Source organism: Typopeltis vanoorti, chromosome 10, assembly GCF_054136105.1.
Source record: "Typopeltis vanoorti isolate ZY-2024b chromosome 10, IOZ_Tvanoo_1.0, whole genome shotgun sequence".
Classification (NCBI taxonomy): domain Eukaryota; kingdom Metazoa; phylum Arthropoda; class Arachnida; order Uropygi; family Thelyphonidae; genus Typopeltis; species Typopeltis vanoorti.
Genome location: NC_143558.1, coordinates 82356967 through 82370747, shown reverse-complemented (window position 1 = coordinate 82370747; position 13781 = coordinate 82356967). Strand labels below are relative to the sequence as shown.

The following is a 13781-nucleotide window of genomic DNA, read 5'->3' as shown; positions in this document are numbered from 1 at the left end:
TATCCTTTAGAGGCTGCGCCATTGTTATTTATATATGTGTATTATAAATAATATTTCATTTACTAACAATTATTTTTATTTTTGACTCCGAGTGTCCCTATATGTTATTATATTTGCACAAAGAGTTCACTCCAATTGGTGCAATGACTTTAACTCACTCTTTCAGAATCCAACTAATCATTGACTCAATACCAAGTACAAAATAAACACATTTAATAAAACTTAAAACAATATATATACACTTCTAGTAAAATACATAACTACAATTACAGATTATATGGATCCAAGGCCTTATTTAAAAAATATAAACTTACTCTTAAGACAAAACACTTTTTCTTTCACAATCAAAAAAAATGTTCATAGTCTTTTTCTTTTCCTGTTAAGGCTCTTTTCCAGAAGTTACAAGGTTCTGTACTTCAATTTTTTAGGATCCCTTTAAAATTCTTTTTTACTGCCTCACACAAAACAAAATCAAGTTCCTTGCTACTTGAATATATCTTGGCCAGTTTATAAAAACTTAGTTTCAAGATTTCCTTTTTTTTCTGTACTTATTCCTTCTTGAAACATATTATTTCCACTATTCCTTTTTCGGAATACAATATGAAATTTCCTTTTGACTGCCGCACACAAAAAATCAAGTTCCTCCCAACTTGAATATTCCTCGGCCAGTTTATAAAAACTTAGTTTCAAGATTTCCTTCTTCTTTACTTATTCCTTCTTGAAACATATTATTTCCACTATTCCTTTTTCGGAATACAATATGAAATTTCCTTTTCACTGCCGCACACAAAAAATCAAGTTCCTCCCAACTTGAATATTCCTCGGCCAGTGTTCTAAAAAACATTCCGAACGCTCTCTTGTTTACCACTGTAACTTGGATACGCAACGCTTTTCTTGTCAGCTGTCAATCAAACATCAAGTTCACTCCGGGAGCATGCGCACTTCAACAACGTCAGAAACTACGCATTGTAATAATATGGCTGACTCGCTGTATCCACCAGCGCTGAAGAAAGTCTTTCATAAACACAAAATTCAACATTTAAAAATACAACAAACTTTCTTATAAATAATACAAATAATCATTTAAGTAAGTACTTCAATATTTTTACTTCTTTACATATTACTTCTAACATAATATTTTCATAACGAGCACATCACAAGTGCAGACACTGCTTGTATGAAAACAAAAACTAACAAGCAAAATTAATACGTAAAAATATTCAGAATTTTTAATATGATTATTTTTACAAACACCTCTTTTCTTTCAGTTTTTCATTCAGTCAATCGAGTTGTTCACATTATACTTCAGATGTGATTGTTTGATTTTGTGGCAAGAGTTCAAAGTGTATAATACCAGCCATATCCCACCAGATGCTTAACAAAACCTTCTGAGAGTTAAGTTCTTGTTTTGGATGAGGTTTAGCCTGTTCCCAAATGAACTTGCTGCCTTCGCTGCTTAACATTCTTGTAAAGTATCCACTTTTTCATCACTAGTAACTACATGGCTCAAAATTGAACCCCTTGAGAATGAATAGCATTGTAGATGTTGACACGCGCTCATCGATTGTTGTTCGTCAGTTTGTGAGGAACCCACTTGCTGAGCTTAGACACTATTCTAAGTTCTTGCAAATGGCGATTAATGGTTAATGATATGAAATAAGATCTTTTGCTAAATCTTCAACAGTTGCTTTGGATTTCTTGCAATAGTAGTTTACAGCTTATCATTATCAAGAGAGAGAGAGAGAGAGAGAGAGTGTCCAGAGCAAGGGAAGTCTTTCAAGCTAAAGTCCCCTTGTCGAAATTTTTGGAACAGTCGCTGGCACTTTCACACATTTAAAACATTATTGTCATACACTTTGCACATTTTTTACAGTGTTAACAGCATTGTTGCCTATTTTTAAACTCATAAAGCATAATGTGCTCTTCAGTGACCTCCATAGTAATAAAGAGTTATTTAAGCAATAACTTATATACAATGTTCTTGCAAGGTGGAATTCCTTAGAATGAGGCTGCCTCAGCTAAGTAGTACTTATAAATCTTTAAAAATTCATGTTTAGACAAGCTGAGACCTATTTGTACAAGTACAGTATAAAAAATGACATTACTTTTAGGATGACCTGATATATTGTGGGTTTTGTTTATTCTTTAGGCAATTCACACCATGATCTTGTGATCCAACATTTACACAATGTATCACTGAAGTAATTTATGTAAAATGTGTGGGAAACATTTATTCCACTTTAAACTGTCATCCCTTATGTAAGCCTTTGTCTCCAAGTAGTGTGCCAAGGATCCAAGAGAAAATCAGTCATATTTTAATTGGCTTTCATCAAAATCTTCATCTGCCTTTTCTATTTATGCTAAAGGCCAAAACAGCTGCAAGAAATTTCTCTGCAAATAAAAAGAACTAATTTTGAAAGGGTTAAAAGCAGATGACAGCCCTGCTTTCTTATCTGTTACCAGAGCTACAGGCTCTCTAATGGTTCTGTCACCTCTATTACATTTGGATGGATTTCATTGCATCACAACCCACTTATCTGACTTCTCTTACTTTTCTTCAAATTCTTATATAGATGATCTTGGTAAATGTCCTAGTCCTGTTGGTCCTGAAACAAAATATTCATTGCTTTCTTTGATTTATGCCATGATCAGATCAGAAGAATCTTATCTAAACTGCATTAAAAAAAATGTCCTAGTCCTGTTGGACATTTCCCTGATGGTGCCAAAGATTTGTGCTTCATAGTTGACTTCTGTGCTATGTTTGCCTCTTTTTTTTTAATTTTTTTTTTTATATTATTATTTTTTATTCCACTGGTATCTATCCTACAGCTTAACAAATGGCCTACATTCAATTTATTCTAAGAATTGTTCATTTTGAAGTAATGGGGAAAATCATTAATACTTCTATTGTACCTTCAAGCCTTCCACTAATAAACATTTATATGTGTGATGTAATGGATTCTGCTGCTGTCAATCAACAAGGGATCTTCTTGATTATATCATCCACCTTTGGATAAATATCATGGTAAAGTTTGCAGCATCTCAAGTGGAATTCCTTAGAATGAGGTTGCTAATCCCAGTCAAATGCCTTGATATATCTCTCTCTCTAAGGCATTTGATTGAATTTGGCACGAATGCCTATTATGCAAGCTCTCATCATATGAACTGACTTCTGCAACTGGGTTGCTAGCATTCTGTATGGATACATGAGGCTCTATTCTTTTGCCTATTATGTTTTCCTATTTATCAATGTCCTCTGACTGTGAATCCAATACAAGCTTGCAGTAAACTGCACTCCTTGGTGTAGTTTACTGCAAGCTATTATGCATGTATTTGACAAGCCTTACACTATATAAATCACCAAAACTTCCAGTTTATCATTTCTACAATCTTAAATTCCGATCTCCAAACCATTATTCAGTGGGGTTTTGAATAAGCTTGTTAATTTCATTGCTAGTAAAACTCAATCCTGTTTTATTAATACATTTTCATTTTCGATGAGATGTAACTTTATTTCTGTACAGCTGTTAACTCTTCAAATTAAAAATCTGTCAAAAAAAAAAAAATAATAATAATAAAAACTCAATTCAGTAAAGAAGAGAGCAGTTAGGTGATTAATGACCACCTCTCACTAATTCACTCTACTCTTTTTGACGTGGACATACAGTTTCTGCTATTTGAATTTTCTCTGTTCATCAAAATTCCCTTTGGTAATCTCTCACTCTCTTCTGAATGTGTTAAAATATATAGCATCTGGTTCATACACCTTCACAGTTGGACTCTAAAACACAGAGAGAGAGAGAGAATGAATGAATAGAAGAATCCTCAAATATTATAGAGGGACATCCTCTATTGCTGCTGGTGGGCAGCCTTGACTGTTGGATGGGAGATCTAAGAATTATTTCCCAGATCTTGAGGTGTTTCACACAACCATATTTATTTAGATTTGGTTGGTTTTGTAAAACTGCAAAACTAATAAAAAAATAAAATTAAAAAAAAGTCTTTCATGTTTACTGCTTTTACTATGGTGGAGCATATTTTTGTGCAAGGTGTCTAAGGCATGATCAGCTAGACTTGACTGACTGTAATTATGGCAGTAGATATGTTTTTTATGTTCTTGAAGACAGGTGTTGGCAGAGATCTGGTATTGTCCATAATATGACAAGTTACAAGAACATGGAACTGGAGGAGGGGAAATAAATAGGAAAGCAAATAAGGGCAGATAGCTACATATGGAGTTTGGAAGCAGTGCACAGTTTATATTTCTTTAAAGTTCTAGCTTTGTTAACCTACAATGTATCTTTTTGTGCTAAAAAAAGTTAATCAAGCACTTGGTTAATTTTTTTAGCATTGCAGGTACGAAAAGGTGCAATAAGTCAAGTAAGTTCAGCTCTGAGAGATTATTAGTTCCAAAAGAGTTTTTTTGATATTACATTGTGGATCAGAGTGAGGTGATGGGAGGTTGTGAATATATATCATCATCAGCCATTTTTTGTCTACCAAATTCCTCCATTCATTCCTGTCTTGAGCCTTTCTCTGCCACTGAGTTCCTGCCATCTCTTTAATCTCACCCTCCCCACTATCTTTTTAGTCTTCTCGTAGCTCTCTTTCCATCTCTAGTATAGAATTCTGATATCAACTGAATCCATTTTTTTGAGTATTGCTTCTTGCAATATGACCTGCACATTGCCATTTGGGTCTTTTGATTTTCTGAACTCTGACCCAAGTATTGCTCTTTCTATCTAGAATAGTAATGATCTTCCATTTTCCTTTGGGTAATCCTCAACTTGTTGGTCAATTTTTTAGTAAAAATCCATGTTTCAACCACCAGAACAAGCAGCATTGATCATATATGCATAATAAGACAAATAATTGAAAAAAACAAATGAATATCTAAAACCCTTAGGTCAGGTATTCATTGGTTTTGAAAAGGCATTTGATTCAATCTCAATGGTAATTATTTTAGAAGTCTTTAAAAATCAAGGAATTGAAAGGGAAAAAAAACTTACTTTGATATACTTAGTCATGTATATAAAAATTCAACTGCATCTTTGAAATCAGAAAGAGATGTGAAATTTTCTATAAAAAAGGAAGTTAGACAGGGAGATACCATTTCATCTAAATTATTTACAGCAGCCCTAGAAGAAATTTTTAAAAACCCGAATTTGAAACTAGAGGAATTACAGTAAATGGGGAAAGAACTAAATCACCTATGATTATATTGTTCTTTTAAGAAAGTAAAAAGAAAGGATTAAATATAAGCAAAGACAAAACAGAAATAATGTATAATAAATACATTACCAAAAAGCCACTACAAGTGGAACTCTAGGATATAGTAACCTCCTATGTTTACTTAGGACAAAATATCACAGTAGAGGGTGACAGTATAGAAAAAATTGTATGTAGAATGCAACTTGGTTGGATAGTCTTTGGAAAACACCATGGAGCAGATGCACTCAAGAGAAACATCACAATCTGCTTTAAAAGAAAAATATTTGATAGTTGTATACTTCCAGTGATGACATATGTAAGTGAATATATACATCTATTTTCTATGAACTGCAAAAAAAAAAATACTGTTAGGAAGATGTGTGATGAAAGTATTCTTAAAAAGACAGGCTATTGTTGCTTTCTTTTCTGTAGTGTACTGAAATCTGGCATGCTGGCTGGTAAGATGGAGGAATGAGTCTAATGTATCTGAAGTGTGTTGCCAAATAGAGAACCCATTATCAGTACATCTTAACTGATGGAAGGTTTGAGAATGGCAGTATTGTGAGCATATTTTTTGAAATGTTCCACATAAAAATTTGTAGTAGACAAGAAAGAGCACTTGCTATATCATGTGTCTGTTTAGATATAGCATATCCCCAAATGAAGCAACTAGTATGGATGACAGTTTCTATGACTTCTTCCACTTATTTTTTTAAGTGGTATGTATCAATCATTACAATTCTTTTATATCACAGAATTTGTCTTTGTGAAGATATAAAATATTGGAACAATTAACTTGTGTCCAATTCATTTCTTGGGCTATTTTCATTCCATTAAATCATAATCATGAACTTCAATTGAAGGTGCATTATTGTGTTGCTGTGAATCATGTGCATTGAAAGTGCATTATTGTGTTACTGTGAATGGCAGCTCAAAATCTAGATAATGAATCCAGATTTTGAGCTGCCATTTTATGCAAATAGTGTATTTGATAACCCTATGTGGGTTGAATGAGCTTATGAGAGATCTGAATCATAAGCAAAACACAGGCTGAAATTTTAGGGGTCCAGATTGGAAGTTGAAACTGCCTTTTGAAAAAAAGGCACAAAGATCACATAATTTCAGTACCAGCAAATTTTAGAACTTTTTTTTTTCTGTGAGTGGTAACCTTTTGCTTCACAGTGATGGTAGTAACATGATCCTTCTGAATGCCACACATTTAGAGATGCTTTAAAGGTTGGCTTGACACCTAAAGATTCAAATAACTCTTTCCATATTCCTGTAAGATAGCTATTTCTTAAATACATTAACAAATACACATTTAATACAGCTGAAACTTTTGTGGTAACTTTACTATGCATTTTTAATGTATATGCAGTTTGACTTCACAAAAGAGTGGTTTGTTTTATACAGGTGGGAAAGTAATGCTGAAGAATGCCATCATGAGGTTAAAAAATAGTCTATCTGGACAGAGTTTAGAGCAAGAATTAAAGGCAGTTTACATTCTTGCACGTTTAAAAATGTTCTCCTTTCACTGCTTCACGTTAAACTTGGCCTGAAGAAAAACTTTGTGACTTTAAATAAAAATCTCTTTTACTTTCCAAAAATAAGTGATGCTAAAATTAAGGAAGCATTTTTATTGACCCACAGATTTGGACACTTTGAAGGAAACTCAGTGACATCTTAAATGATATTAAGAAAGCAGTAGCAAGGTTTAATATATAGCTGACATACTAGTCATACAGAGCACTGGGATGCCTGCCATTCCTCATAAATGTTGCTGTCAGTTATGAACATGGCACATAATTTCATGGGGAACATTTCTTGAGAACAGTGACTCTCTGGTAAGTGGAACTTTGCTATACTTGCTGATTTTCATTAATAGTTGTTAATTATAAAAATTGATGGTGTGACTTTGAGAAGTTTTTTTTTTAAGTAGATTTAGATAAAATGCAATTAGAATATCAATTCATTTCATGTGTGCAAAATTGCAGGGTGATGATAGGATAATTTGAAACTCTTATTTGAATTCAGTATATCAAAATCAGTGAAATTCATCTACTTCACTAGAGAAAACAAAATTTTCAATTAGTTTTTCAGTATTATTGGTAGTGAAGGGAACTATAAATGAAACTAAGATATAAAGGCTACCTGGGTTGATGCTTTATTCAAGAAAGGGATAGGGATATGTTTATTTTTTGTTTTACTGGATCATTGAATTGTATATTGCACTGCGTTTTATATAAGTATTTGCTTATTTTGTTTTTTATGCTTTTGTTCTTAATGCTTTTGTTCTTAATGCTTGGAAATATGAACTCACTTCCTGTTTTTTTTAAGATAACACTAAAATTCATTTATAGGAAGAATACTGGAGAATGCATCATCTTTATGGCTTGTTAGAGAACCTTACCAGAAATGGATTGGATGTTGATTCTGCATCTGAAAATACTGACAAGAAAAGAACAGACATTTTGTTAAGGATGTTTGCTGTAAATTTTAAATATTATCTTATTGTTTGTTTCTTTTTAAAAATGTTTTCAGTAATAAAAGTACTGTGTTGTAACATAAACTGTTTTCAGTAATTAAAAGTACTATACTGCACTATAATATTATTAACTTATTGGGTTGAATATCAATGGTTCTAAAAAATGTACACAGTCTTTATTCAGCCTCTGTAGCTCAGTCAGTATAGACAAAGCCCTTTGGTCAGAAAGACATGGGTTTGATTCCTGTCCATGATGCGAGGTACTTTTATCTGGTCTCTTTCGACTAAAGGTGAGTTAACTGGTCTGATATGCAGGCAGTGGATTTTTTTTTTCCCCCTCCTGGTAACTCGGGTTTTTCATCCCTCAAAATAGGCAAACCAGGCCCATGAACACACACATGGCTACAGTCATAAATACTTACGATACAGCAAGGAGAGCAATGGGAAACTATCTTGCTTCATAATCATCTCCATAGTATAGTAGCATGTTGCTACCCCACCATCCATAAAGTTGAAGGGAAAATACACCGTCTTTATTCATTGACATACTTTTGCAGCTCATCGAGGTTATTCTTTCAGCTCAAAATTTGTTATATGGGTAAGCATTAAAAATTTATACTGGTAGCATCAGTGCTCTTCTGATAGTTTTGCTTTACAGAGTAAGATGCACATGTTTCTGGTGATCTTGCCTCTTAGTTATTACTACATTTCTGTTTTGCTCTATATTGTTGTTCTCTCTGTCATTTGTAAGTGGGTGCAGTGGGAAATCCTGACACTGGAGTATTATAATGTTGTGTTTGCTATGCACTGCAGTGCATAGTTATTGAAACAAGTAATTACAGTTAGTTCTCATGTAGAGAACTCATATGGACCAAATTTCTTATAGTGGAGATTTGCAATAATGCATTTCCTTTATCATAGCTGATATGGAGATTTGGCTGGAATTTTTCATTTGTTTTGTCACAGTGAATTACTATAACAGACATGTTTACTGTAATGAAAGGAGAATGATGTTGACTAAAACTTTTTGGAAAAGCAAATTATATTATTAATTGCATGTATATTTTTGAAAGTCATTAAGGATCATTAATAATTAACTTGCAAGTAAATAAACTGCGCATGTTCATAAATCACATACTATGCTTATGGTTTAGATTTGATAAGTACAAACATTAGCAAATGAAAATATGCAGTAAATAAGAGCATTGTCAAAAGTAAGAGGGGGGAGTGATGTAGGATTGTTTTGTTCTTCGGAGTATTAAGACATTGTTTTTTTTTTATATATCATTGTTATTCATTAGATTATCATTATCCTTAATTCAACTTGAGAATGGTGAAGAGATCAGTGTTTAAGATATTGATAATGGAAGATCTCGAATCACTCGAGCACTATATAGTGCACAAATATATAAATGGAAATTTATTGATCATTTCATCGATATAAATATAGATGAAATAATTTAATTGCTTTATCGGTAAAAGGATTCATTTCACGTTTCCTCTGTTTACGAAGACAAAAGCAAAAAAATAAACGTGGCATATTGGTACTGTTTGTGATGGTCATTTGTTTTTTATTCAATGCATTATGGGTAGAGATTATAAAACAGTTTGTTTACATTTTAGTCCACCATGAACCACATTGTAAGGACTACTAAAAAAGTGAAAGTTTTAGTAATATTAGTATTTAAGCAATAAATTAAAAATTTCATCTAAACATATGACTTTATGCGTCGGTTATTGCATGGAGAGTGGTGTGGAGTGAGTTTGATGGGCGAAGGGATTTATATAAGATGGATGGGTTACATTTGAATGGAGTTGGTGTATGGAGGCTTGAAAAAGTGTTGATGAATAATGTGGATGTACAGACTCAGGGAAACTAGATTTATTAAGAGGAGGAGAAGATATGCTGACTTTAGGGAGGCAGCTGGGTGTATGAATGAGTATAATATGCCTGAGTGAGTACAAAGGACAACAAATCAGAATGGGATAGTTAGTATAAAGCATCAAAGTATGGATGGGACTAATGGGCTTCTGCAATTCATGTACACTAATGCCAGGAGTATTAGGAACAAGAAGGAAGAGTTTCTGGCCATGGTTGGCACTTCCAGGCCACAGGTTGTCGGTATTAGTGAAACATGGCTGACAGAAGATGATAAAGCTAGTGGGATTGAAAGTGACGTGTATAGCATGTTCAGGAATGACAGGGTGAATAAAGGAGGGGGGGAGGAGAGTTATTGATGATAGCTGATGAGTTGCAGCCAAGGAGTATAGAAGTTGAACTGCAGGATAGAGAAAATAGCACATTTGAGGTTGTTTGGTGTGAGATAGAATCTAGCAGAACAAAATATACAATTGGGTGCTGCTATAGACCAGGTGATGGAAGAGATTGTGGAGATAGTATGCATAGGCAAATGGAAGAAATGAGTGGAAGGAGGGTAATTATTATGGGTGATTTCAATTATCGTAACATTGACTGGAAAGAGGAGAGGGCACATGGGAGGAAGGAATTGGATTTTATGTGGTTATTAAGGGACAACAATCTGCAGCAGCATGTAGTGGAAAATACCAGGGGGCAGAGAGTGCTTGACCTAGTAATTGCAAACTGAGAATGTGGCTGTAACGAACATGACCATGTTGCCACCAATTGGTGAGAGTGACCATAAGGTCATGACTTGGGAGGTGGCAAAAGGAGTGGAATTTACAATTAAGACAGGGTACATGTGGAATTACCAGGCTGGTAAGTATGACAAGCTTAGGTGTCTGCTTGGCTCTGTGCCATGGCATGTAAAACTGCAAGGGCTGGATGTTGATAGTGCATGGGAGGTGGTTAAGAAGTGTTTGCAGGAGGCAATGGTTGACTGTATACCAAGAGTCCAAATAATAAATCGAGTAGGGGTTAAATGGATGTATAACACTATTAAGCTTGAGCTGCAGAAAAAGAAACAATTGTGGAGGGAATTTAAGGAGAAAGGTGACTAGCAGGCGCAGGAACAGTATAAAGCTCAGGCCAGGATGGTAACAAGGGTGGTAAGAAAAGCAAAAGCGGATTACGAAAGAAAATTGGCCATGAAGGCTAAAGAGAATCCCAAACAGTTTTTTCAATATGTTGCAAGTAAAAGGAAAAATGTTCATGGCAGAATAATCTTAAAAAATGCTGAGGGTAGGGAGGTAACCGAATCAGTCGATATAGTGGAATTACTGAGCGAGCACTTTGCAAGAGCATATCATCCAGGTGGTGACATTGCAGAAATGGAAGAACCAACAGCTTATACTTGAATTGATGAATGAAGTAGAGGTAACTAGTCTATTACAGAACCTCAATGTCAATACATCTGTGGGATTGGATGGTATACCAGCTCGTGTCGTACGTGAAGCGGCTAAAGAATTGTCAGTGCCCTTGACCATTTTGTTTAATTTGAGCCTCTGGTCTGGGTCAGTCCCAAGGGGGTGGAAAGAGGGGAAAATAGTTCCGCTGCATAAAGTAGGTTCCAAGGCTGCTGTTGAAAATTACCGGCCAATCAGCATAACAGGAATCATTATCAAGGTCTTGGAGAAAATAGTCAAGAGAAAAATACAAGATTGGATAGAAGAAAATGGGATACTGTATCGGGAACAGCATGGTTTTGTGAAGGGTAGGTCATGCCTCAGTAACTTGCTCACGTTTTATAACACAGTGACGGCTGAACTGGATAAGGGTAATGGGTTTACAGTGATTCTACTGGACCTTGCTAAGGCCTTTGACAGGATACCACATGGAATTCTAATCAGTAAATTGCAGCATATGGGGATAGACATAGGGTTGGTGAGATGGATAGGAGGGTGGTTGACGGAGAGATATCAGAGAGCGGTTTATTCAGGAGTTGAGTCCACAAGACGGCCTGTGACTAGTGGTGTGCCACAAGGATCTGTTCTTGGACCACTGCTGTTTAATTTGTTCATTAATGATATAGGAAAGGATCTGAGAGGAACAGTTCATTTGTTTGCGGATGATGCAAAGTTGGGTAGGGCAATAGTGAATGCAGATGATGTCAAAATTTTGCAAGAAGATTTGGATAGATTGGAGGTCTGGGCTAAGGAGAATGAATGTCGATTTAATGTGGCAAAATGTAAGGTTATACATTTTGGGGTGAAAAGATTAGCAGCAGTTTACATTGGTGGAACTGTACTCCAAGAAATTGATGAGGCATGAGATTTAGGAGTGTTGGTGGATAAGAAGTTGAAGTTTAGGGGGCACATTGCAAAAGTGGCCAAATCAGCTCATCAAATCACTTGGTTGCTGAAGAATATGTTGACAAGCAGGTTATTGTTCCTCTGTATTGAGCCTTGATAAGACCCCATCTCGACTACTGTGCCCAGATTTGGTCACCTAGGTTTCTTCTTGATGGGGAGGAGGTTGAGAGGATCCAGAGGCGAGTGAACAAGATGATAGCAGGTCTGTGGAATGAACCTTATGAGAACAGGTTGAGGATTTGTGGGTTGCAAAAATTGGTCGATAGGTGGAGGAGGGGAGATATGATTGAGACATTCAAATTACTGAAGGGTTTCTATAAAATTAATTCAGAAGATATTTTTGAGAACAGGGCTGGTTGTGGGAGGACTAGGGGACATCCATGGAAACTGGGCAAAAGTGTGGTTAGTAAAGGTGTTAGAGCTGGGTTCTTTACTTTTAAAGTGGTGAATGAGTGGAATGGGCTGCTAGAGTCTGTGGTGGATGCTGTGACAGTGAATGAGTTTAAGGCGAGGTATGATAGATATTGTATGAATGTCAAATAGTTGTGATGAATATGATTTGGGGCCTCCCTCGATGAGTCTAATGACTCCCTGGAGTTGCCCTTAATAATAATAATAATATACGTTAAAGATACCAAGAAATTGTATACTTGGTTTTAATCCTTTTCCCAAGTAAGCAAAACAAAGTTTTGCAAGTGAAATATATATATTTCCGTCTGGGCAACTTGTATATAGAGGCTAATGACTTCAGAACACTTGCCTTAGTATGTATCCCATAATGCAAGGCACACCCTCTTTCGGGCATGTATATTGCAATGCATAATGGGAAGGGTCACTACCCAGACTAGTTTCGACCTTTATTGAGGTCTCATCAGTGGGAGCCAGACTCAGAGAGATACCATGGTTGAAGTAATGCAGAAGTCATATCTATCTCATATACAAGTAGCTAAAAAGTGCTCGACCTTATTAATAACAATCTCTAGATGAGAGAAAGATGAAGAGAGTTTATTATTATTAAGAGAGACCTCCCGGGAATCAGAGACTCATTGAGGGAGACCACATACTACACACACACACACACACCAGCTATCATACTTATTATTGAATTCATTCACACTGAACTTGCACTCACAACATCCAATGAATATCCATTCCAATCATGCACTGCCCTATGAGAGCAACTATTGCTAACATAATTTTCAGCAGTTATGTGATTTCCTTGTTCTTTTTCTTCTTGTCATATATTGAAAAATTTCTTTTGCGTCAATCCTATAAAACCCCTTTATTAACTCATAACAGTGCTTCATAGTATTAACAACATAATAAGAGAAAGTAAATTATTTATTTCTTGAATTTACTGATTTTTGCCAGACTTTTTTAGATAGTATCTTCAGATTCTAAATTATAACTCTAATAAAGCACATCATTTCACCTAGTTGGAATACAGTAGACACATAATTCAAACTGTACTGAAAATGTAATTAATGTCCTATCACAGTGCTCTCTTGGGGCTGGATAAAAACAGTTAAAAGAAGGCTAAACGGTGTTATTTTATTTTATTTATTTATTTTTTTTTTTGCTAAGAATTTTTATTACATTTTTTTTAAAACCTCCTATATTCTAGGAGGTTTTAACATGATAAGGTTTTAGTTTTTTGTATAATAATTTTTATTTTTTAATAATTTATGCTTTTGATATTTATTGGAATCTGATCTAAAATTGGTATGCAGAGGAGTCTTTTAGATTTTTCTGCTATATTTTGTTTGATCAATTATGATTGTTGTGTATTATCCTTATTTGCTTGGATTATAATAATTTTATTTATTTATTTTTGTTGTTATTGTTGAATAAGTCT

The 13781-nt window shown here is 34.7% G+C and overlaps 1 protein-coding gene across 1 annotated transcript in view; it reads left to right on the top strand.

The window, feature by feature from the left end:
• Nucleotides 1–13781, top strand: part of Ctf4 (Chromosome transmission fidelity 4) — a 525719-nt gene that overhangs the window by 394603 nt on the left and 117335 nt on the right. Inside the window, exon 22 of the mRNA XM_090398697.1 lies at nt 7572–7700. Coding sequence (XP_090254823.1) covers nt 7572–7700 — 129 coding nt within the window. The remainder of the gene's footprint in view (nt 1–7571; nt 7701–13781) is intronic.